The 25,044-nt window shown below is 38.7% G+C and overlaps 2 protein-coding genes across 2 annotated transcripts; both read left to right on the plus strand.

Annotated features, from left to right (window-relative positions):
• Window positions 1–286: 286 nt before the first annotated feature.
• LOC145498402 (uncharacterized) lies at window positions 287–11,713 on the plus strand. The gene is made up of 4 exons (XM_081478330.1): window positions 287–2,274; window positions 2,949–3,087; window positions 6,481–6,656; window positions 8,483–11,713. The coding sequence occupies exons 2-4, from the start codon at window positions 2,973–2,975 to the stop codon at window positions 8,903–8,905; spliced, it is 714 nt and encodes a 237-aa protein (XP_081334456.1). The 5' UTR covers window positions 287–2,274; window positions 2,949–2,972; the 3' UTR covers window positions 8,906–11,713.
• Window positions 11,714–13,163: 1,450 nt separating this feature from the next.
• LOC145497558 (intestine-specific homeobox-like) lies at window positions 13,164–20,374 on the plus strand. Its single transcript, XM_081477375.1, has 3 exons — window positions 13,164–13,353; window positions 19,031–19,209; window positions 19,570–20,374. The coding sequence occupies exons 1-3, from the start codon at window positions 13,227–13,229 to the stop codon at window positions 19,930–19,932; spliced, it is 669 nt and encodes a 222-aa protein (XP_081333501.1). The 5' UTR covers window positions 13,164–13,226; the 3' UTR covers window positions 19,933–20,374.
• The last annotated feature ends 4,670 nt before the right edge of the window (window positions 20,375–25,044 follow it).

Here is a 25,044-nt window from a genome sequence, read left to right on the forward strand (position 1 = left end):
TTTTGGCCTCATTGAAAAGACCTCCTAAATTGCACTGATTCGTTCTGTTTCTTTGTGATAACCTAAACTGATCTCGAACGAATTTCAAGATGACATTTTTTTGCTAAGAATCTACAGTGTAGATAGATAGACAATCTTTATTCATCCACGGTACAAAAATCGTCAGCTTTAAAAATACCTATAAAAATACCTAATACTGATATAATGAGAAATGTATATAGAAGAGATCAAGTAGTTTTTAAATAAACGTTAAAGATGGATATGATCTTTCAGGAAAACTGATTTTAAATCTTCAAAAAGGGAACACGACCTTGATTTTCGAAATCGAAAATTTATGCAAGCGTCTGTCTGACTTATAGTTAGTCTCAATAACGAACTAAACATTTATGACTCTATGATCTACTGCGAAAGCTAAGAGAAATGGTGGCGGATGATTATGTTGTAATTGGGAGAATTACATCGACACTAACTCGAGAATACACGGAGATCGAAACCAGTAACACTCACCTTGAGAATTGGGGAAAACGAACGGATTCGTGGTTAATTGTTTCAACCCTTACACGTTTTTACATCGCATGGACACCTGAGTATCCACTCACTTGGGATTGAGCGCGTAACAGATCGCTATCTTCACAAATAGATCGTAAAAAAACCACCTCCTAAGAATATAATAATGGTAATTTTGGACGTGGCTTAATGTTCTTGAATGGCTTCAAAAAGGTACTAAAAAGTAGAGTTTTTTGATCAATTTGCCCGCAGCATCTGGTTAATAAGTTTTCTTCGTTGAGTGTCGGCAACTGATTCATATAAAAGGTGTTATATTGTATTCTTTGTTCGATTCGTCGGGAATTACTTCCTTCAAAAGGCTCACGCGATTCCGAAAGAGCGGATTTCTTTTGCCGACACGATCGTAATAGCCACACCAAGCGTCTCTTCTTTTGTGAATGACGTGCTAGATCCATTTTACCAAGTCAAAGTTGTGCTAATGAATTCTTTTATTGAAAATCTATTGCTCCCTTTTGATCTAATCTGATCAGAATGAACCAATTAAACGGATTTCCATTGGGCTATAAGCGCTCGTTATGAATCCGCAAGCGTAACCGCAAACGACTAACGCCTTGGTTGCCACAGATACCAGGGACTGAGGACCCCGATAAATCAGTGAGACACTGTGACAAGAAATACGTGATCAGGAGGTAATGCGATGTTCTTAATACGAGGCAGGGGGCAGGTAGGAAAAAAACAAGTATTTCCGATTGGCTTGAGAAACATTTAAAGGGCAATTCGCTATTAAGCTATTACTTCATTAATGTTATTGCAGCCTTTCGCTTAATCTCGCACGATTTGAAAGCTTGGCCACTCCACACATAGAAAGTGAAATCTCATTTGAACCTCTGACTACTCGAAGACAAGTGGTAATTTAACCATAATTAGATTATTTGTTTGTTTCTAAAAGCCCAAAGTTTGATGACGTAAGTCTTGATGCGTGACCCGGGTTAATAAGAGAATTAAAGTAATCCTCCGGCCGTGATATGAAATCCTCTGCTGACACAATAAGATGTGCTAACCAGGTATTTACACTTGCAGGATGTGGGCGAGTATCGCATTGATCGGCAGAGAGCCCTGAAAGGAATCCATTGTTCAGATAAAACGATTTATGTTTCCGCAGTCTAAAGCAATCATTTTCCTAAAACTCTTAAACAACACTTTTGCTATTACAAATGATTACAACCAGGCACGCCACGAAAGTTACAAAACTTAACAGAACACTGTGCCTCGTGTAAGAATATTCCAATCCCGTACCTTGTTTGAATTCGTTATTTGCTTTTTTCCCGCTTCTTTTGACTGAAATCGTGCTCCTTATTGAACTAGGAATTAACATAACTCCGTGCTCCTTCAGGCGTTCAGCCAGCAGTAAATTAAATCTTCGTGTTGGCATCCATCGTCCGCCACTTTGCGAATTAAAGTTAAAATCAATAATTCGCCACGATTAAGCCACGAAGCGTTGCAGACAATGACGGAGCGCAACATTACTTTCCGCACGCGCTTTTCGGCGAATAGTAATCACAGGAATAAAATAAAAGACAAGTCCGCGACGTTGTGTTCATGAACTTGCCGCCATCATTTATCACGACAGTTTTCTGACAGCCAGCTTATTATGTTATCATTAGGCCACTCCCAGTCAGTTAGTTTAAATTCAGGGGTAATGAGAACCACGCAGTAGTCTACCAGTTTACCAATACACTGAAAAGGAGCACTGAAACGTGGAATACGGTACGTGCTATTGACATCTTCAGGTAGCTATTCAAGTTAATTACAAGGTAATTACGGTGAATTTTATTCATCGTGCACTCAACTTATGAGCTTCAACAAAGTGTTTGCTTTGATTTAATTTCCAAGTGCCTTTTGAAATTAGACTTCTTGAAGAGCCCACTTACAAACCAAAATCTGTCGTCAAGGTTATTGTAGGACTTCACTAAATAGTCGAGAAGTAGTCGGCCGTTGTTATTACCTAAGAAGTTAGGCCACCTTACACTAACTCGCGTGAATCAACATGAACTTCCCAATAGCCTCAAATAATATTTGCAAACATATACATAATGGAGTCTTCGCTTTGTGCGGCGTCAACGTACGGCGTATGATCGAAAACACTGTGCGATGAGAGTTGGTGTAAGCTTCAGGAAAAGAATATATGTGCCGGGCCAAGGTTCTGCTGATGTGAATCTAGCCTTGCTGGAAATTATGACGTTATCGTGCACTGTTGGTTAACAAAGAAATTGTCACTTCTCCAAAATTTAACGCTGCTGGAACAAATGCACTACATTCATCGTAAGAGGATTATATCAAACTTTTCATCACATTCTTAAAACAACATTCTTTTCGGATAAAACATATCGCCTAACCATATGGCAAGAGTAACTGATTTGTTTACCTCATTTTACTTACAGCCAGCTGAACAGCAAGATTGAGACATGGAGCGTCATCCTTTCTCTATTGAAAACATTTTGAAAGATACACGAAGTGCTGGCAGTATTTTGAAAATAGCACCGACTTCCGAAGCGTTGGCCCTGGCTGAACGAATGGCAGGTTAGTCAACTTCGTATTGTCCCTTGACAGAGACCTTAAGTGTCCTGGTGCCAACGTATCCTCTTTTTAGAGCTAATACGTAGCAGAAGAAGCAGAAAAGGACACAGAGGCAGCAGTAAAGGACAGAAGGGTTAGGTGATCATGAATGGTTCTTTATTCACAATCGTTCCTTTAGAGAACGAAGTATTGTGCATTCGCGTGCCGGAAACTTTGAAAATCTTGTTCGTCATTCGTGGAAGGAAAGATATCGCAAGCAGACGCTTTGGATTCCAAGTCGGCAAAATTCGTCTCAGAAATTCTCGAATCATTCTGTGAACTCCCTGTTTGAGGTCTTTTCGTTTCGAAAACCACATAATCAGTGGCGTTAATGAATTTAAGGAGCCAGCAGCGTCGGATTGTATTAGGCCAGGCCAGCAGTCTCCCCCAGATCGGAAGCTTTAGGCAGTGCCAACAATTCATGGACATAGATAGAGCTGGCCTTTTTGAGCTGGAGGTATCATTGGTAAGCCCATAGCTGCGGTTATACCAAAATTTCAGACCTCTAATCTAATCTAACTAAATTCTTTTTCGATAGTAGGACCTACAAAACTAAGCAAATGTTTATGTTAATAAGAAAATGCAGTAATTCATGCGTTAAAGAAATTGGCAGGGTTTACGCTAGACGATTGAAATCATTAAAGAAAAATGGTCGGTTTGTTTGTGGCAAGTTGGTAATCCTGAGTCTCGTGTGAAAAAGCACGCTTGCCATTGTCCCCGTTCTCAGCTGGGATTTTCGTTTTCATTTTAATTTCCTCAATCTTTTATACACAAGGGATTTTAAAATCTCACTACAAAGCAAACATGCGCCGCAGGAAAGTGTCCTTTGTTCAATTGAGTGCCATCCAGCAAAGCGCGGAACAGGTTATTTATTCATGGCGTAAAAATGGAAGCAAACTGAGTTCGTGACCGTTGACTACTTCAGAAAGCGGATGACCATTTGTACGGAAATGTGCATTGTTTAAGCGGTATCCTGAAACAAGACTTAATCTACTAAGCATTACCGAAACAAGTCAACCGCATATACCTCTGAGTAATGCTGTGGTTGAGCGACATAAAATGAAATAAAGCTTGTTCATTCTCCCTGCATGTGGGTGCTGATATTATATGTGATGAAGTCAACCAAATTTAATACTAATTTATGACAAAGGAGCGTGTGTGTTCAACTTCCATAGACACTTAACGATACTCGTCTCAACTCTGGAACAGCGATGCGACAAACTGCAACTATTAATGTCCTGATATTAAAAAAGCACACGATTTTATAAGTAAGTGATTAAGTATGACCATAGTGAGGCCGCAAATTCCAAGGGGCGTTGCCCCTGCTTACGATATGCAATGCTGATATCGCAATTTCTTTAGCACTGATTCATCGAAAGTCCCATTAATCACGATCTGGGTTTTGCCTTTGTTCGCTAGTTACTGTGCCTAATTGGAAATGTCATTTCTGACAAACTCATAAAGCCCTGTTTGCGCCCGATCGGTACACCGTAAGTCAACACAAGAACTCTTAATCAGATTTATTAGCACATTTTGTCGGGTTGCAGGGAACAATTAATTATAGTTCTGGATAGTTCCAGGTGGTGGAGTTTACACAAGCGCTCTAACTTGATGAGAGAACTTAAATTAGCAGTTCGATTTGTGTGTACAGGGGTATTTTGTCTATTTCTATCGCATACGTTGTCTGACAGCCCCTTGCGTTCTCAAATAGCGTACAGAGAAAGCTCTTAATTACATTGGGTTATCGTCTCAGCTGTGAAGAGATACATTGATAAATCTAATAGCTTATTCTTCGTCAATCTCAGAGCGAGACCTGCATATTTGTGTAAGTTTCCTCGTGGAGAGCTCGCCGTCGGGTTTCGTGAACTGCATCGTTTTCGAGACGTAGAAAAAAATAGACCAATCATAGGGGTGTTGACGAGCAATATTTAAGTTTAGTTGCTCCTTTTTATTGGGTAAGAATTAGCTTTTCAAGCATTATTTGTTTCAGAGCAATAAACACTGGCGCTGACTTCATTTTGATCGAAACACTGTGTACACGTACTCTGATGCTAACGGAAGATCTGAGAAGCATGAATCTCCGTAATCAGAACCTTTTGATCAACGGTCTTTATAATCAGCGATTAGTCGTTGATTGTCTGGTTATGCTACATGCTGCAAAGGACGCCGGAAATTGCAACTAAACAGTAACAAAAGGCAGGGTGCTTTGAATGCAGAGCTGTCACATCACAAGCTGTTCCGACTTCCACCACAATTCCGAATCAAAAAACTGTATAAACAAGTGCGTTAAATTCATTTCCCAAGAACAATGATAAAGTATATAACGTCCATTTGATTAACCAGCTTTAACTGTACAAACTTATTACAAAGCTAGGTAGCACCTGTGCATGTGGTGGGCATAAAATTGTAATCATAGCCACTGTCTTCCTAGACTCCAAAGATGTGGTCCATTTTAGATGGTAAATAAGTGCATAAGTGTTAGGCTCTTTTTTTTTTTATAGGAATATGTGAATAGACGTACCAAAGGATGATCACAAACCTACACATAGCCTACTGACGATTTTCATCTTGTCAGTTAATTTTTTACGACAGAATAAATAACCCCCTCTTCTTGAGAAAACACTTTGACCGAAAATCCGATTCTCCCAAGCGAATTAGGATGTCAGATTAGCATCCAAGACTTTGAGAAGTCTAAGAAACCAGAACTTTGTTCCGTTTACATTTGGCTGTACGTATTCAAAAGTTTCTAGCCAAGCTGTATTAAATAAGTGTCAAGTATTTATCTAACAGCTGTACCTGTACCAGACTGACCCAAAATAGGAAACGTTAGATTGCAAGGTGTCTATTAGTAAGGTACGTCGACAATGTAACAGCACCTTCATCACATTTTTAATTTTGTTTCGTTTATCTCTAGCAAGACGTCTAACGAGACGTCATAAGTAAGAGGAGGGCGTTCGACATAGACTCGAGTAACTGTGCTGTCCATTTGTAGATCAGGAAAACTTCAGAGTAGTTTCAGTCCATCCAATGTTTACTTTGATGTATACAGATTAACAGTGGAAATTAATTTTGGATGGACCCGAAGCTTCTTGGACGATCACAAAGTTAGAATGTTGCCTAGGCTGATATGCTCAAACTATCGGTTCTCCTTTCTGCAGATTGCTATGTGTGCTCTTGTAAGTTGCTTCTGAGGATTTGGTGATATATATGTATGTCAAGGCGATATCCGTCTAGTTGACGACTTTCGTCTTTCTTGTCGTTTGTTGACGATAAGTTGTCGCAATGTTAAGAGAAATTGGAAGTTGAATGTTTGCGCTATATACTGTTCCTTACGCGATAACAAACTCTTCATTGCAGATATCATATTGAAGGTCAGCTGCATGGAGGGAAGAAAGATTCGACGCACACGGACCACCTTTAACCAGTTCCAGCTTGAGACCCTCGAGAGGACGTTTGCTAGAACTCATTATCCAGATCTGATGCTACGGGAGCAGTTAGCAGCCTACACCAGTCTGCCTGAATCACGAATCCAGGTTAGTTTCAGAAGTGCAAGTGCTATTTAATAATTTTATGCGAAGAAAAGGCCCCAATGTGAATTACACTACAAAGTTAACAATATTAAGGAACGTAAAAGCTGTAAAGTTTAAGATTACCCTTAAAAAGTTTATCATGAAACTGGTCAGTTATACTTATCACTGAGAGTTACCGCGATTACTTCAAAGTTAGCATCACACAGCTTCTAAGGTTTTCATTTTATCATTTGCGTGCTGTTTATGAACTGCCGTTGGACAGAGGCATTGATAATAACCAGTTTTCCAGTCGTCCCTAAATGATTTAATCTGGCTCACAGACACTGGCAGTAGATCATTTTCAACCAGTATTCTTAAATTGAGACGAAATAATCTGATAAACAAAAGTGCTCAATCAACTGAGGGGCCGACCTGGCCAGTTATTAACGAGATTGCTGTATTATGGAAAGTAATGTGAGGCGGAGAGTATAAAAAGTTTCCATGTCACCTACTATATATAGGTCGTCACGAGTGACAACAAAAACAAAATCATGATTACCAACAAATCAAGTCGGTAGTACCTCGATTTGCTTTCACTGAATAGTGATTACCTTTTAAATGGACGAAAACTTTTTAACTTTTTAACAAAGGTGTAAAACTTATGAACTAAATAGTTCATTAACTACACAACATGGCAATACTATATGTGAACAGTGGTAAACATGCAGTGCACGAATGAAAAAGATAGTCACAATTGTGAAGCTAGCTACCAAAGTAGCTGCAAGAAAAGCGTAGAGATAAATCCTGAGGATTGAAAGGATTCAAATCCATGAACGTTTTCAAATAGGCGATAACTCCCATTGAAAATTTCACAGCTTTCGTTTTGTTTTGGGGCCGTTTCTGTGCGCTATCCACATAAATGAATCTCATTGCATAACTGGACAATATAGACTCAAAATCCTTCCTTGCGTGATGAGATTATATGGGTGTGCTATTTTTAGGCCTTTTGTGGGAGGTAAATTCAATGCCTTTACTCCAAAAATAACTTCGATTTCCCTTAGTCTTTTAATTAACGACTAAGCGATAACAAAGGGATTTAAAGGATTAAGCGAAATCTACAAACGTAGCATATAATGGATGTTAGGTGCTTCAACACAAGCTTAAAAGTGATAGCCCCTGACAAAGGGAGTCAACACCATTCACTTTAAAAAGGATTATAATCAAAATTTCAGTCTATCATTTGCGCGTTACCTGCTCGGCTTGTAGAAAAAACACCTTGACGACTCGATGTAGGGCCAAGCCGAACTAATTAAATAACGTGAAATGAGCTTTAGCGTCAGGGCTTACGGATGAAAAACAAATTAGAGTGGAAATACGTTTCGCAGCGATGCTTACATCAGATATCACTTTAAAATTCAGAAATTTTCACTTAAGGTATCTCTGGCGTTTCCAAACTTCCGTGCAGTCACAAAACTGTTTTCAAGTCTGTTTTGGTGCGCTTTGTGCCCTGCAATATTCTTAAGCCTATCAGAAAGCCCAAAAGAATATGCACTCTGGGTAAACAGTTACATCTATTTATGGAATGACTCTTAAAGGATGCAATTTTATTGCGATTCTCCTCACAAATTGTCACACATTGCGTTACAACTTCCATAATTTGAATTGGTGGTACAATTTCCTTTGTTTGCATCACTTACCAACATGTACCTGCACCGGTACGGTATTGTGTTGAAATTAGATGTGCATACTTAATTGGCCAGTTGGAAAACCATGTAGAATAGTCGCATTTTCTACTCGACCAAAATCATCTATAATATGCGAATTCTAACGTACATTTGACGTTATTTTAGGTGTGGTTCAAAAATCGCCGCGCCAAGTATCGTAAACTGAAAGGATCCAAAGAAAGCGAAGACCAGGAATCGGAGGACAGACCGGAAACGAAAACGAACGACACAAGGGAGGACACTGATCTTAAGGAGGAGGAAGGGTCGGTCGTCGAGCACCGACCCCAACCTCAGCCGCCAAGCAAAAGACAGAAAGTCGACAGAGATCTGGATGATCGTAGTACCGTAATACCCGCACGCCCAACACCACTGAGCTCTGCATACATCTCATCACCTTATTCGCAGAGGTCTTTGCAGCTTGACCCAAGATTAGCATCAGGGTATGGCAGCTCTTATATGCCTGACTGGGTTTATTACGACAGTGTAAATTACCACCAATGTCCGCTGACCGCGCAACAACTATATCCAAACGTGGGACTTATTCATTGACTATTACTCAAGAGAGGCTTTGCTGTAACAAAGATTTAACAGGCATTAATTTATTGTAAATAGTAGATGTGCGGTATGCTACAAATTTTTAAAAGGAAGCTACAAAGAAACAATAGGTCCAGTAGTGCATGTCGGTTGATGTAAGACGTATTACATGTGTTAAGGCATCATAGAGAGTTTCTATATAGCATAAAAATCATGATTCTTTATAATTGCAGAGTTTTGCAACTTCACCATTACAGTAGTTAATGTATACTTTGTCATGATTTTGTTTAGTACTGTTAACTATTTTGCTTTATTTTGAAAGTATACTTTTCTTTTTTTACCAAGATGGCATGCTTTTTCACACTTTTTAAACTTTGCGTGCTTCATGGCTCTTTGAGATATTGTTGTGTTCAGATTAACTTACATATTACTTAAGCGTTAGTTACCGTTCCGATGCAACATACGTACTTCAAAATAGCTTATTATCGCGAATGACACACTTCCCTTGCTGTCGTCAATTGGTGTCACGCAGCGCACAAATTCCCAGCTACGAAACTTTCCCCATCATTCAAGAAAAACGAAAACATAAGACATAAACAAACAAACAACAACAACAAAAAAAAAACCGCAAATAAATTGTGATTATAATAAATAAAAGTAGACAACAATAGAACAACTGTAAATACTTCATCTAGTGTCACTAACACTTCATCACTAACACCACAATAATACAAGCTCATAGCTCATAGGAAAGGTCTTATTTATACTTATTAATACACATATTTGTAATATATTTAAGCTTACACCAGTGCCTTTCGAAACTTACATTCGTTTATTAAAATGTACGTGTAATTGATTTTTTGTTGATCATGCCAATTTGTAATAAATGTAAACTAACCTTAAAACCCGTTACTATGGTTAAGTATGTGAAACGTTTCCCAGGGTAGATGGGTAATCCACAACGTCTCAGGTGAGGTTCAGTTGATCACTCCCCTCTTGTTATTTGAGGACGAAACGCTGAAACAACAATTCAGACCCAGAAAGTGTAAAATCCAGTCTGCGGAATATTGTGGTCGCGTTGTATATCTAAAGGTATTTATTGGGAGTCCATTATCTCGTTCACTGACACTCCCGGTTAAAGCCAATGATCTGCTAATTCCAAATCCAGTCCCATCTGGTTACAAGCCTACTGCCACTCCCCAGTTTCATTTCATAACAATGAGTGACAGGTATTGAGTGGTTAGGGAAAGGACGCAGTGGCCTAATGCTGGACTGGGGATCGCGTGGTCCTGGTGTTACGGTCGATTTCCGCCGCTCTCTCGAGTCTGTTCGGGGGTAGGAGCTAGGGCGCCTTTCGCGCGGCTGGTAATCGAGCCTATCCTGGTGCGTGCCCTGGCCGGGGTCGTTGCGTTGTGTTCTTGGCTAAGGCACTTAACTCTCACAGAGCCTCTCTCCACCCAGGTGTATGAAAAGATATCGACGAATTTAATGCTGGGGTCAGTTGGGAAGGGGGGGGGGGGGGGGTCGTAGTGTCGTATTACAGTGTATAGTAGGCAATGTATTGGAATGTAATGTTTTCCTTCGATGTATAAAAGCTGTAAGCTACCTTTCTTTCTGACTTTGGTTTCCCTGTCTTCCTCTGTCAGGACTCATGAATATCGTTCACCGGCAGAAGGATTTGGTTCCACATTCTAACTTTATTTGAGTGTCGAAGTGTTTAGTACTGCTGTACTAATCATGGACACTGAAATTAAGCAAACAAATATTGTAATTTAAACAGAAACTTGTTCAAAATCCCAACTGGCGGGAGACTGACCAGTTGGCTATTTACAAAGCGTGGAGGAGTTGAATCTGAGACCACCAAACACAAATCCATCTAGTGGCATGGAGGAGGATTTGAACTCGGAACCTTCGGATTACAAATCCAGCCACTAGGCCGCACCGCCTCCACTCTCTTTGACATTCAGCCGAGTTATCATCCCTGCGAGTATTTATCTCACAGATGGACGTCTTTCTGAAGACAAGACAGCGGGACAAATTCGAGACATAACGATGCTTCGCGTGCTTGCGACAAGTCAAACCATATGGACCATAAGAAAATGATGGACTGTTCTAAGCCTTGTACAGAACATGGGACAAGGGAAATTAACCAGGTATATGAATAAGTTCTTCCAGTTCTTGTTTTGAGTCGATTGTAATTCGCAGGCAACTATAAGGTAAATTTAATTTTTCTGTGTTAAACAGGCATGGAAGTCTTAGACGTACGCTAAAATGAGATCCCAATTTATTTCTAAACTAAATAATTAATTATCTTTATTTCCCAGTTGCTCGGAAGCCGATTAGGGTTAATCGGCGATTATGACCGTGGTTTTAATCGTCTTAATGCATTAATCCAGTCACGGTCAGTGTCTGAATGAACCAGAGACAAAACTATGATGGAAAACGAGACAGCAAGACTACTGCACGCAAAGACAGAATTTAAGTAAATAACGAAATAAAGAGATAAAGAGGGCATGAGCTACAAGCTTTTACAAACAACTCAAGATAACAAGTTTGTTCGGAATACAAAAACAAAGGACTCTCTGTTAGTAATCTCTGATTTCCCATCAGTCACTTTTTGGATCAAAATGTCGGAAATGTCGCTGGAACGTAGATTATACCCGACCTCGTCAAGCGAACATAGACTATCAGGCTTGCATTCTTTTGATGATAATTGTGGCATGTAATCAGTAGCAAAATTATCTTACACTCAATCATAGTGACCACAAAAAGTCGGTTAAAGACTTTCATCGCATGAATTCACGTTTGGATATGGTACTTGACCCCCGGGGGGGGGGGTATTTTGGGAATTTCTGGGTATGGATGTGCCGCTGGGACCCTGGAACCCTTAGCCTAAACCAGAGCTAGTTCAACTGAATTTTGCTACCCTATACTAGAGTAAACTCCCCAAATGCCCCCATCTATCGACACCGTGGAGGCTTATTTGCGTAAATTTAAACTTATCGATTTGATTTTTTTATATTTTTGAGTGGCAATTCCTGGTTTCCATAGTCTAGGTAAACTCGTCAACCAACTGGTCAGTTTCGTGAAAAATGATACCCTATTCTAGACCTAAATGCTCTGATTTATATACCCTATCCTAGAGTAAACTACTTGAAAACCATACCCATCACAGCGGCACATACCTATATAGCCCATATATGACAGTACCCCCCCCCCCCCGGGACTTGACCACTTTGACGGAAATAACTCGATCTCGAACATACCTAGGTGCATGTTATCAACAAGGCTTCCAGGACCTTCATCACAGTAACGATGCATAGTCAAGCAAAATTGTCACCAAATATTCTCCGAACAAGCGAAAAGAGATTACATGTAGTATTTTGATTCTTCGAGCTACGGGCTGAATCAAAAGGAGCTGAATAGATAAGTCGAGTATAAGAATATTCGGCCGAAACAAAACTAAACCGAACGAATACTGACTTCTTAGCCAGAACACCACAACAACTGAAAGGGTGGATCGATACGCACTTAGGAATGGGGACGATTTAATCAGCAAAAAGGGGTAAATGCCTAAAATATACTATCTTAATTACTGCTGATAGATGGTTGTCGGAAATATAAAACGTCGTAATACTTCATTGTAGCACAAGGTGATTATTCTGTTCTAAACTTCTAATCTTGTGACTCGTAAATCCTTGAAAAATTTATTTTTGGCTGAAAGATATGCCCACTGATCAGAACTTAAGATAAACTAGCGCTGGGTTGAGCATTTTGGAAGGGCATGGAGTGGGTCCAAACGAAACTTTTGAATGCCCGTTTCAATGACGTCCTTCGCAGATGTCTCGCTACGTCACTTGGAAGCTTCTTTCGTGGATCTACTTCGTACCCCTGTGTGACCAGAACTTGGAATATAAGAAAACCTAAGGTGTTTAATTGCCCACGTAATTGAATTAGTATACTATAAATTCAGCTTAGCTAAGATGAAAGAAATTCAGGTTAATAAAACAGTTCTTCAAATCTACCTTAACACTAGATACCTGGGAAAACTTGTTATGATTTTAGTTTGGAAAGCACAACCACACACGGTGTCTTCCACGCATGATAAAAAAGGACCCGACTAGCAATTCTGTTGGCCTTTATTGAACGGTTTCCGGGTACATTTATCAATGTCAAGTCAGTCGGTGTAATTACATTAACAGCTGGTAAGCTCACACGATCACCACTAGTATACACTGGTGTGAATTGACTGTTACAGTTTGACAGTGAGTTACACTCTCAGTCTTATCAACAAAGAAGCTCTCGTTATTTGCATAGAAAGGTAGAAGCACCGTCCATGGAAGCCAATCCATTTTCTATAGAAAGTATTCTGAAGAAAGGTTCTACCTTGAGCGTTGAAGAGGCGACAGAAACCCAACCCTCAAGATCCAACGACGCCCTATCATTAGCTGTGAAGTTGGCTGGTAAGTCCACTTGAACTAGGACTAATGTAGTTTTAGTTAGCGACGGAGCTTCGATGCTAAAAGTTCTCCGATGCGAAAGAAGGACATTTGCCCTCTACTAGTACATTAGCCACTCATTACCAAACGTAGCGTTCATTTTTGAAATGACCCTTGGGATACGTTTTAAGCTATTCTACCTCAGCTAATAGCTTAACTGAAACGATATATTGTCGAGCCTAATACTTCACAAAAGACTTCTTTTCAAACGAGGATCGCTCTTCTCTTGTGCTGATGGATTTTAGTTACGCCGATTGCTTCACTGATTAAGGGCTTCTTAAACGCAACGAAGTTGATAACAAAAATAAACTGTTTTCTCGTTTCGAGTGACGTTACAAGAATTACTGAGGTAGAATAATCAATTGGATAAATGACTATGAGCAGCCTATTGCGCATCTATAACTTTAAACGAGCAAAGCGCACTCAAATTGAACTGACGTGCGCAACATTGGCCGCATGGTATGACCTGACTGTTGTGTGGTATACTTTATTTTCTCTTCCAAGATAACACAGGCGTATAACATGTAGGTTGCCAACGTGGTTGTATCCATATTTTAGGAGTAATAATTTTACCAATGATCTTGTTAACTTTACTCCAAGTGACGAGGAGGCTTCAAATTCAACGTTAATGTAAACAAGATAACAAGGGGTGAAGAGCTTCATTTCCAATTTGTTTGAGCCGAGAGCTCAGTTGCACGTGTCTCTCAGTGATGCAGTATGCAAGTGTTGACGTTTCAAGTTCTCTTTTGCGACAGCGGTTCAGCATACTATGAGAATTATTGTTGAAAATCAGAGAAATGAACGGCAAAAAACAACATTAATGAAACGATTGCTGTTTCAAAGAAAATCTGCCAATTTCGTGACCTTCCACTAATCGGTGTTTATCACAAGACTGAACGTTCCTTTGTTTGCCCAGTTGGCGCCAGAAAAAGATACAACACGTAGATAAAACTAACAAACCATAGGAGCAAAAATACTGTTTCAGTTTACCCCCATTAGTAATTTACACAGCTCACAGAAACTTCAGCGAACTGATTCACGGAGTTAAGGAACATTGCAGTAGAGGTTTTACGAAAGAATCACAGGCCAATTTTCCTACTCTTGCATGGTCTTCCACTCCTAGCATACATCGAAATTAGTCGTGTTTGTTATCAGTGACCCAATCACCTGACATTGGCGACTCGTGCATTCGTGCTTCTGGCTACAGCAAACATTTCTGCGTGTTTACTCAGCGTTCAACATGCACGATAAATTGTTATGGCAGTGTCAACAGAGAAAATCTCTACGGATTCGTACTGATGGAAAAGGTGGCTTTGCCGGTGTTCGAGAAAAGATAAAGATTAAGCAACGCTAGAAGGTCAGCCTCAATTCTGTGTAGTGTGATGATCAGGAGCAGATTATGGCTGAGGGGTCCAAGGGGGCCCATTTTTGGCCGAAATCGGCTTTCTTGATGGTCTAAATGAAGGTTTTTGTTTTATTGGCAAATATTCTTTAAAAGCAATCAGGACCTGAGTAAAAACACTAAAACCAAGTGTTTAAACACAATGAACGAGATTGAAAGAAAAGCGGAAGTTTGTGGACGATGTGTGAAAATAATAAAGGAAAGGAGAGACTTCCTGCGATTTGAGTCAGACGGACATACAACACTCCAAGGCTTTAAGTAATTAATCATTCTTAATGAATAAATTGGTAAGTGTAGTCATACATATTGTTACGGTGTAATTGCCTAGGAATCGATAACGTGTTGTATACAACACCTTGAACTGCACCCGAATCCAGTGAGAGTCTCGGGAATGCGGGCCTCACCATCTTTTTGTTTTTTAAAAATCATTTTAACATTGCTCTTTGCAAGATTTTCACGCAAGTGGGGCCGTCAGTATATTTGAAGGGAGTTTTGTGTTGTCCTCTATTTAAACTGAAACAGAATTAAGACCATGGATTCTGCCTTTGTACAAGTAGGTGATGGCAGATGTAGCTCGGCGAGATTCCAAGACTGTCACACTCTAGCCGCCTCTGTCGGCACGCATTTGGGAATGAAAACAATTTAATCTTGCAAATCACAGGGGTAAATACCTTAAAATAAACTGACTAAATGGCTGGTGATAGATGGCTGTCGGGAAAACAGGACTCGCAATAAATCACAATTTCCCAGGGTCTGGTGATAGAGGGAAATTCTGTACTAATACGTTAATCCTTTGATACGAGAAAAGCTTAAGACCGTTGTTAAAGGTTAAGCTTGATTCTTGACAAATTTCTCGGGCAATGTCCCTCTTATTATTAACTTAAAACCACAACGCATCTGATAAGACGTGGAAGCATTCTGGAATTCAAGATACTGCAAGGCGAAGGTCACGTTTCTCGTTTCATGTTTATTGGTATTCCCATATAAATGGTGTTACCTAAATACATAATCGTTAAATAAAAATTCAAAAACGAAACAAATTACAACAGCAACCGGAAAGAAAAATAAACATAGTTAGTTACAAGATTCTTTATTTTAAGTTCTAGGGTTACAAAGTTCTCTTATTTGTAGTGCTTCATATGTAAAGTAACCTAGTTTTTTACAAATAAAAGTGTCAGCGTTGTTAAATAGAAATATTGTTTTCTCTGTGTTATTAAAGGAATCAAATTTTGGATATTTCTTGATGATGTCATTTGTGACTTGTTGTCTAATATTATTGTATCGGTCACAATGAAATAAGAAATGCATTTCATTCTCAATTTGGCTAGAACAGCAGTACTGACAAATTCTAAGAGTTTCAAGTAATTTAGGAGTACAGTGTCGCCCAGATTCAATTCTAAGATTATGATTACCAGATCGGAGTTTTGCCAAAGCTTGTCTATGTTTGAGGTTCTTTACTTGTTCTAGGTACTCAGATTTGCTTACATCTCTTTTGAAACTTGAGTAGAAATTCAACTTTCTGTTAGACCGAATTATCTCCATTTGGTGTCTTTTCATATCATTTGAGATGTGACATTTTAGTTTTTGTAAATTATGTTTGATGATTTGTTCATTGTAATTGTGTGTGTTTATATTATGCGGATGGTTTTCGTCATCTAAATAATTTTTGATGATTTCATTGACTGTTAACATGAAAGAGGACTTTGCTTCATTTGCCAGTTGATTCGAAATATCGAGGCATTGTTTGGCAACGCTATCTTCTGGGAGAGAGACAAGATGTAGCCAAAATTTAATAATGCTTGGAAGAAAATTAAATTTTAACGACAACCGTCCTGTTTCGTTTCGAGCAGCAATATTTGGTGCTCTTCTGTTGAGGCCGAGGTAATATTTGTAAAACTGTGTATGAAGTCTTTCCACAGGGTCTTTTTCCCATTTTTTCAGGTTTATGCTATCATATGCTCCCTAGATTTCGGATCCGTATAAAAGTGTGGGTTGAAATAGGGTATCAAATAGTTTATTACACATATTGATAGGAAGTTTATTGAAATCAAGATAACGTTTGGATGCGAAAATAGATCTTCTAGCCTTCTCAACTAAAGCCTTTTTAGAATTTGAGAAGCTTCCATTAGTGTTAAAAGTAACGCCAAGGTAGGTGTACTGTGAAGCCTTGGCAATTGGAGTTCCATTTAGAAAGAAGGACAATTTGTCACGTGTTGATTTACGATTTTGTTTTTGGAAAATTAGGGTTTGCGTCTTTTTTAGATTAATTTTTAATAACCTTTTCTCGCTATAATTTTGGAGGGTATTAAGTTGGTTTTGAAGACCAGCAGCACTGCTTGATATTAATATGAGATCATCTGCATAAAATAAACAATTGAGAGGAGACCCATTTGGTAAAATAATTGGATCTGTACCAGTTGAGGATTCTAGTATGCGTGGAAATTCATCTAGATATAAATTCAATAGCAATGGTGAAAGAATACAACCTCGTCGCACTCCTCTGTTGTAATTAAAGAAGGAGCTTATTTTGTTTCCGTTTTTTATAGCGCATTTAGTTTTTGAATACATATCAGTGATTAAACGATAAAACTGTCCTATTTTATTGTATAGTAACTTGTGTAATAACCCACTATGCCAGATAGAGTCAAATGCTTTTTGAAAATCTATGAAGCAGCAAAATAATTTGCCTTTGTTTGTATGTTTCACATGTTTGTCAATTAGTGTTCTTAAGGAAAAGATGTGGTCGGTTGTTCTGAAACCGTTAAGGAAACCAATTTGAGAGGAATGTAATAAATTGTGATTTTTAAGATAAGTGAGTAATCTTTTATTTAAGACAGCCGAGAATAATTTACCCAAACAGCTAGTGACACAAATGCCTCTATAGTTCGATGGATTAGACTTGTCCCCTGATTTGAAAATAGGACTTATTACTCCAGTAGACCAATTATCTGGATAGATTCCTTTACTGAGTAGGAAATTAAATAATTTTGTTAAAGAGGTAGTCAGATAAGGAATTCCACATTTTAACATTTCACTCCTTATTCGGTCAAGGGCGACAGTTTTCTTATTTTTGAGCATTTTTATAGAATGTTTAACTTCATCCTCAGAAAAAGGTTGATCTAATTCAGCAAATTGTGACAGGATTGTTTCTCTGTCTTCTAACTCTTTGATTATTTCATCTTGTTTCTCACAGAAGATTATCGGCATTTGGTGCCGAATGTAATTGTTGAAAATGATTGTATAGCTTGCGCAAAGGAACATTCGAGTCAGGTGAAGCTTTTTTCTGAGTCGATAAATATCTTAAATTGGTCCAAAACTCGGTTGAGGTTCTAGTTTTAATGAGTTCGTCAATTTTGTTATCCCGATATTTGAGTTTTTTATGTCGTAATAACTGTTTGTACTGTCTTCTTACAGACATATATTCTAGTCGAGTTTGCTCGTCGAAAGGATTTTTATGGGTTTTATGTGAAAGGCGGCTTAAAAGTTTTCTTACATTACTGCAGTCACTATCAAACCAAATTTGAGAGTGCCTTTTTTCGGAGTTCTTGTTCACTTTTACCAATGGTAACGAATGTTTGGCAGCAGTTTCTAATATTGTTATGAACTTATCTACTATTTCGTATCTGTGGATCATCTAACATGGCCTCAGCGCCTAAATGTGCCATAATGTTAAGTTGGCTGTCTTATTGCTCCTTTACATCTCAGGCACAAGGATCGATCAAACTCTGAAATCATTATCTCATCGCTTATTTCTCGATGAACCAGTTGAGTCATGACTCACATTGTAGAGTTGTAGGAGTCCATCGTCGACTCAGTTTAGATCGCATCGTTTTCCAATATTTGTCAAAACCAAATCTAATTTGGCTTAATTGCATTAACAGCTGCTAACATCAGTCACGGTTATCAAATTTGTGAGCAAGATATAGTCATTCCATGAGCTACATGGAATGCAATGTCTATTTGATTACGCCCGTGCACGAAATGTTTATAATTCTACCTATGACACCTCATCTCTTGTATTTAAAGGGGCTTGTTACCAAGGCTATGCTTATGCGAATATCTTGACGAATTTTAGTAGAATAGCGGACGATGATGCGCTTGATTGCCCAAAAACTATTGAGTATCGTACCGGTGGACCAAAGGAAACATTTCATGGAGACAAAATTAAACTCCCTTGTCACATGATCATGGTCATATTATTGCTAATCAGTAATTCACAAACGCTTACCTCTTACTTAGACGTTATATTGGAAGCTCGACAAGAGAAAACTCGTCGCATACCGAGACGCACGCGCACGGCCTTCACGCACCAGCAGTTGGGGATCCTGGAGAAATCCTTCAGTAAAACACATTACCCAGATGTAGAGCTCAGAGAGCAACTGGCTGAGAAGACCAATCTGCAAGAGGGTAGAATTCAGGTGAACTGGTAAATAGATTGCTTAGTAATGTCAGCTAACTTTCTTCTGTGTTTTGAGTCTTCTTGTTTGTTACAACCAAAAATGATTTGGCTCTCTAATTGACTAAGACCCAAAGGATTGCGGGCGGGCCGAGGGGAACAAGAGAACAAGGAGACCTTCCGCTACCCTCTTTCTCCTATGGGAAAAGGCGAATGGATAGCTAGCAAAAAAAGTGCGGGGATGGGGTGGGGTTCGGTATGCATCTCGAGATCCTACTAAACTCCTTTTGGCGTCTATGCGGGATAAACATGGCGCCTTTTTCATTTTTATTGTCCTATTTTTTTTTCATTTTTATAATGAGGCACATGTTTTACTTTTTAGGTTTGGTTTAAAAACAGACGCGCCAAGTATCGAAAGGAGAAGAAAAAATGTCTCCCAGTGCATAGCAATCAGAACTATGAAAGCGAGGATGAGTACATTGCACCCACCTATCAGGTGATACCAACTCAAAACTTGTCATCTTATGTTCAGTTTAACACGCTAGTACCGTGCTACTGCAACTGTAACGGTACCGGGGAAACCGTTAGACATTTCTGCAGATTTTCGTCAACGGCGTGTACCCATTTAGCCTCACATGCTCAGCTGGCACACGCCAATGGGCTTAACAGTTTGTCGTATCCCATGTCGTATGCGAATAACCAAGTAATGGATCATGCGCACATTGCACATGTGTGGCGAGGATAAACAAGGACAGGAAGATGGGCGATCGCCTCCTGCGGGAACAAAGATCGGATAGCGTTAGTGGCGAAAATCGGGATATGCGATACTCGTGAACTTGGTGCTTACATCAAGTCGTCTTCCGGGAAGAATTGTGGCACTCACATGCAATTTAAGAGGGAAGCGACAGCAAGGCTGCTGACCACGATTCACAGACAGAACAAGTGGAAAAAAGTGCGATTAATTTTTCCAATAACGAAAACGTGAAAAGTAAAAATAACATAAAGATGAACAATGTAAATAATTTAGCGTTTGTTATTTAATTTCGTAGAGGAAGAGATTTTCTTAACAATTTAACTATAAAACACTGCGACAATATGGAAAAACTTAAAACCATTTTGGTTTAAAAACATCGACGACGTTTCAACGTTCGCTTAACGTCATTATTAAGTCAACTGAGTGAATAGTATTTGTACCCATTTTATTCACTCAGTTGACTTGATAATGTCGTTAAGCGAACGTCGAAACGTCTTCGTTGTTTTTCAGCCAAAATGGTTTTACGTTTTTTCCTATTGTCGCAGCGTTTTATAGTTGAGTTATTTAATTTATTTAGCGTTCATAATTTATTTTACTATTAGTTTCTTTTTGTTGCAAACACGTTCATGTATTATTTACCGAGCTTACTTAGCTTTTAGGCGCAGCTTGTCAGTGTAGATGGAGTGTGTTGCTGTTGTTGCTATTGCTGCGTGTAGAAGGAAATGCCTCAATTGCCGCATGATTCACTTGGAATTTTCTCTTTCAAAAGCCTGTTTACGATAAACAGAGCTACAAGAAGATAATTTGGCTTTAAATTTCATGTATCGAAAAGAAACCTCTCCAAAAACAACCTTCAGAATGGGGAAGTGAAGTTTGCGTCGGACGAATTCCGACACTGCGAACGGTAAGAATCAAAAAAAAAAAAATAATAATAACGAATCTTTAGACAGGATTAACCCATCAGTACTATAAAGTACTGTTATCAAAGGGGTCCTGTAAGATTTAAAAATTTAAAAGTTTAAAATAGGTAAAAAGTTAAAAAGGCAAAACTAGTACATTGGGAAACATATAAACTCACGATTAAAAATTACAAATAAAAATGTTCGTTGGCCTTTTGCCTAAATAAAAGCCTAGAGTTCAGAGTTCTTATGTCCACCGGTAAACTGTTAAAAATTGAAGCCCCTAAAAACGAAAAACTCCGACGGCCAAACTCCAAGTTCATTTTCGGCAGTTCGATCGAGGAAAATCTATTTCTTGTGTTGACATTGTGACTTACCCTTGTAAAATAGTTCTTAAAAGGCGTGCATACATTTCCAATTAGACAATCAAAAACATACAGACAGACTTTTCTTTTCAAATAACTGTCAACTGATGGAATACGAATGCCAGTCTTGTTTTGCAGACCTGAGGAAATGCAGCTTAGTCTACGATGTTCGAGGTTGCGAATTAGTTGCCTGCGCGTATTTGAATAGCTTAGTGTGATTAGACTACAATAGGTAAAAACCCGTGCCCGAGACGCAAAAGTTTGCACAGTTGAACTGAAGATTTACAAAAGTTAATGTCAGCTAGTTTAATTGTCCTTTATTGCCACAAGATAATGATTTCTCTTTCATGAGCCCGCTTAACGCGGACACCTTTTATTAATCATAAGGTATTAAGCCTAACAAGTTGAACCCCGCTATTTCGAACTCTCAAGGGAAAGCAGATACAGGCCGAAATAGCCGGAGTTCGAAATAACTCAGGGTAAATGACTGAGGGTCAAATCCAAGAGAAATGGTTTTGTGTTTGAAATAACGGGGAATTCGAAATGACCGAGTTCGATTTAGCGGGGTCCAACCGCATGGCCTTTTCGTCAAGACAGGCACAACTGTCCGTATTAAGTGGGTGTGCATTCATTCTAACAGCTCGCTTCATTCGGACACTGGGATAACACGCATACTGATGTGTCTTAATATAGGTGACTTTATAAAAGTAATTGTACTTAACCGTTGGATTGTTATGAAATGATTAGTTAACTAAATGATTGATAATAATTTCATTCTACAAAGTCTACGTACAGCATTAAATGCCGGCTCACATCATACCCAGCAAAGATTACACTTTTGCTTATGGTTACAGAAACAATTCATCAATGTCATATTTTAAATGTCAAAATAATAAATTTGTTTGTAATCTTGCAAACTCACATAATCATGAAGGACCCATGAAATATATCCTCAATAGACCCTCACAGTTACAGCTCTAGTGATTCGGTTTAAAAGCGATGTTATGTGCATGAAGTAAATCAAATGGTAGTATAGTGCCAATGCATTTCAGTTTCATTTCAAGTTCCAAAGAAAAGAAAAAACGCCTTCGCGCCAGAGGATATGATCCTGGAGAAAAGCATTTTCTGCACGATCCACCCAGACCCTGTTTTCAGCTTGGCTATAGTGTCATTGTTTTGGTACCACTCGGTTTCGTTAGCAAAGATTGCCCATTGCCCCATCTCACATTAAGTTCACGCAGTCATCACTAAGCTCAAAGCTAAGAGAACAGGGCAGACATTTAATGGGAGTAGTTTTGGTGTGGCTTGCTAGCCACACTAAGTCGGCATCCCCAAGTTTGTTAGGTTACGGGAACACGTCGCATATTTGTTAGCTAAGATCTTACGCTGTACAATGGTTAGTATCCTCGCCTTTCAATCTAGTAGACCCGGGTTCGATACTGGGATCCACCGGCTTTTTTTTCTTAACCATCGTATTTTTTTTCTTTTCTTTTCTTGTTTAACCTTTTTTTTCAGGTTAGGGACCGACAATCTGATAACACGGTTTTTGATGTTACCTGACCTTGCTGTTACGCATAGTCGACATCAAATCGCACCCGATGGCTTAATTCATGGGGAAAAGAATCCTCGATTTCTCTGAAGATCTTTCGCAGCTACCCTGCGAGCAGCGTACGTATCAACGTACGTATCCTGACTTGTCGCCGGAACACACGCAAGGCTTAGAGAACTCGATCTATCGCGTGAAGCAGACTACCTTTCGTCTTCAGGCGACAAGAAAAAAATGTTGGGCAACCTTCAATTTATCGGTTTCAACTAGGTAACGAGAAGTTTCCAAGGTAGAGTGGGTCAATGTAGAATGAGTAAATCCATCAGAACAATGCAGTTGCTTCCCGGTTCTTGTAATTCATGTAGTCTACACGAAAAGTCATTCGAGAGGAGTCAACATAAGGACCGATTCACTTGGTTTTCCATATTTTGTTTTCTTTTTAGTTGTAGCAAGTCAATAAAATATCTCGTATAACTGGAATACACATGTCCGCAATGCGGACCTATATTTTTAATTTCTCCCCGAGTAACAAAATATACAGCAAATCGAATGATGTGGTATTTTTATGGGAAATAATGTAAGTGATTCAACCCCTTGTCAGATGACGTTTTCCGAACAGTCAAATAATTAAATTGCTTCCTCAAGGTCAAAACAACGTTCGCTACTTATCTTATGGATAAAGAACTACAGTAAAATATCAACGGTTTAAGACAATTACCAACAAAAGCGCTTGGTAATCTCATTAATAGAAAGCAACCTTTTTCGTGCACGTGGCGAAGGGTCACTACGACAGAGAAAAAATGTAAACAATATAACAAGGAGTGAGGAGGTCACTGTTTCAATACCTTCGAGGAAGTGACACTGTTCAATGATTTTCTTGAATAAGTTTACCGTTAAAGCAGGAAAGCAGGACATTGAATGCTTAATGTAAATAAGTTACGTTTCCACAACTTCGTATCATCACGCCGACTTCGTGCTCTACTCGATTTGATCAGTTATTTTTTTTATCGGAGAAACACTTCTGAGATTAAGTTTACCATCTTGGCGCCAGAAGACAAAGATAGACCATGGTGATGCAATACAAGATCGCTTCTAGAGGAAAAAAGAAAAAAAGAGAGGAAATATTGAGAATATTACATGTAACTAGCTAAGGAGAAGAGACAACTTACTCGACTAACTTAAATTGTAAAACAAATATACTTTAAAAGTTAGATGTATTTCTGTTAGAGTAAAATCACGACAGATTTTGCATTTTTTGCATCATTCACTCCAGTTAATTGCTCTATTCATGAAGTCTTATTCTTATCTTCTAATCAAGGGCCTGCCCCTCAAAACATCTTACGAAGTAACGTCTAGCATTACCTAAAAGTTTGTTTTATAGGCTTTATAAGGTAATAAAGGTTTCATTGTTTTTCTACTGGCCGTTTGACAAATGCAATTACAGCATGCGACCTCGGCTCTTCGGACAGTGCATTCAGGCGGTCGGCGCTAATTAATTACTTTATTGGAACACTGCATGGTAAATTCTAAATGGACCCGTGGTCTGGAACAACAGATGGAAATATTTGCAGCATAGAGAAGCAAGCCAGGTGGTACTTTGTCCCTTTGTATAATCTGTTGCCACACATTTTTTAAAGAATATTTGACATAATATTCGCCAAGAGGTAAAATGATAATATGTAAGGCTAAAGAAGAAGGAAAAAATAATATAAAACGGAACGTTTTCGACTTATTGATGACAGAATCTTGAGAACTTTTGGTTTTGTGATAAAATAACTTTTATTCTACGACAATTCAAGCCGCTTGCAAAATGTAATATTTCGCTCACATAAAGGTAACCAGAGAAAGAAAGGTAAAGAAATCAGCATGTTTTATTGATGCGTTATTTGCTGTTTTCTTGGTACAATCTCTGTGAATTAATGTAAAACTTGTTTTTTGAGTATAAACAATATCGTTAAATCCCAAGCTGAGCTTTAACCTTTTATACGATGTGCGAAAATCGTGAATGAAAAACGATTTCCTGCAATTGGAGTAAGATGGACATACAATATCCTAAACTTCATGTAATTAATCATCCATAATTAATAAATTGAAAAACGATACATGGGGTAAAACGGGTCCCACACACATATTGGTATTATTTTTTCACTGATTGTGTTAACATGTATTAAATAATAAATGGTAGATACTGCTTCCAAATACCATTTGAAAAACTGGTGAAAATTGTTTTTAGAGAGTCTCAATGAAACTAATTATAATCCTGCATTGCGAGATTCAATATTTGTTGGTTCTT

The sequence above is a fragment of the Orbicella franksi genome, chromosome 9 (genome assembly GCF_964199315.1).
Source record: "Orbicella franksi chromosome 9, jaOrbFran1.1, whole genome shotgun sequence".
Lineage (NCBI taxonomy): Eukaryota > Metazoa > Cnidaria > Anthozoa > Scleractinia > Merulinidae > Orbicella > Orbicella franksi.

What these genes read in the sequence shown, in the direction of transcription:
- LOC145498402 (XM_081478330.1), top strand. Translation starts at nt 2,973, where the DNA reads ATGGAGCGTCATCCTTTCTCTATTGAAAACATTTTGAAAGATACACGA. An exon ending in CCTGGCTGAACGAATGGCAG is followed by an intron (nt 3,088 to 6,480) that starts GTTAGTCAACTT and finishes TCTTCATTGCAG; the next exon opens with ATATCATATTGAAGGTCAGC. An exon ending in TGCCTGAATCACGAATCCAG is followed by an intron (nt 6,657 to 8,482) that starts GTTAGTTTCAGA and finishes ACGTTATTTTAG; the next exon opens with GTGTGGTTCAAAAATCGCCG.
- LOC145497558 (XM_081477375.1), top strand. Translation starts at nt 13,227, where the DNA reads ATGGAAGCCAATCCATTTTCTATAGAAAGTATTCTGAAGAAAGGTTCT. An exon ending in ATTAGCTGTGAAGTTGGCTG is followed by an intron (nt 13,354 to 19,030) that starts GTAAGTCCACTT and finishes CCTCTTACTTAG; the next exon opens with ACGTTATATTGGAAGCTCGA. An exon ending in TGCAAGAGGGTAGAATTCAG is followed by an intron (nt 19,210 to 19,569) that starts GTGAACTGGTAA and finishes TTTACTTTTTAG; the next exon opens with GTTTGGTTTAAAAACAGACG.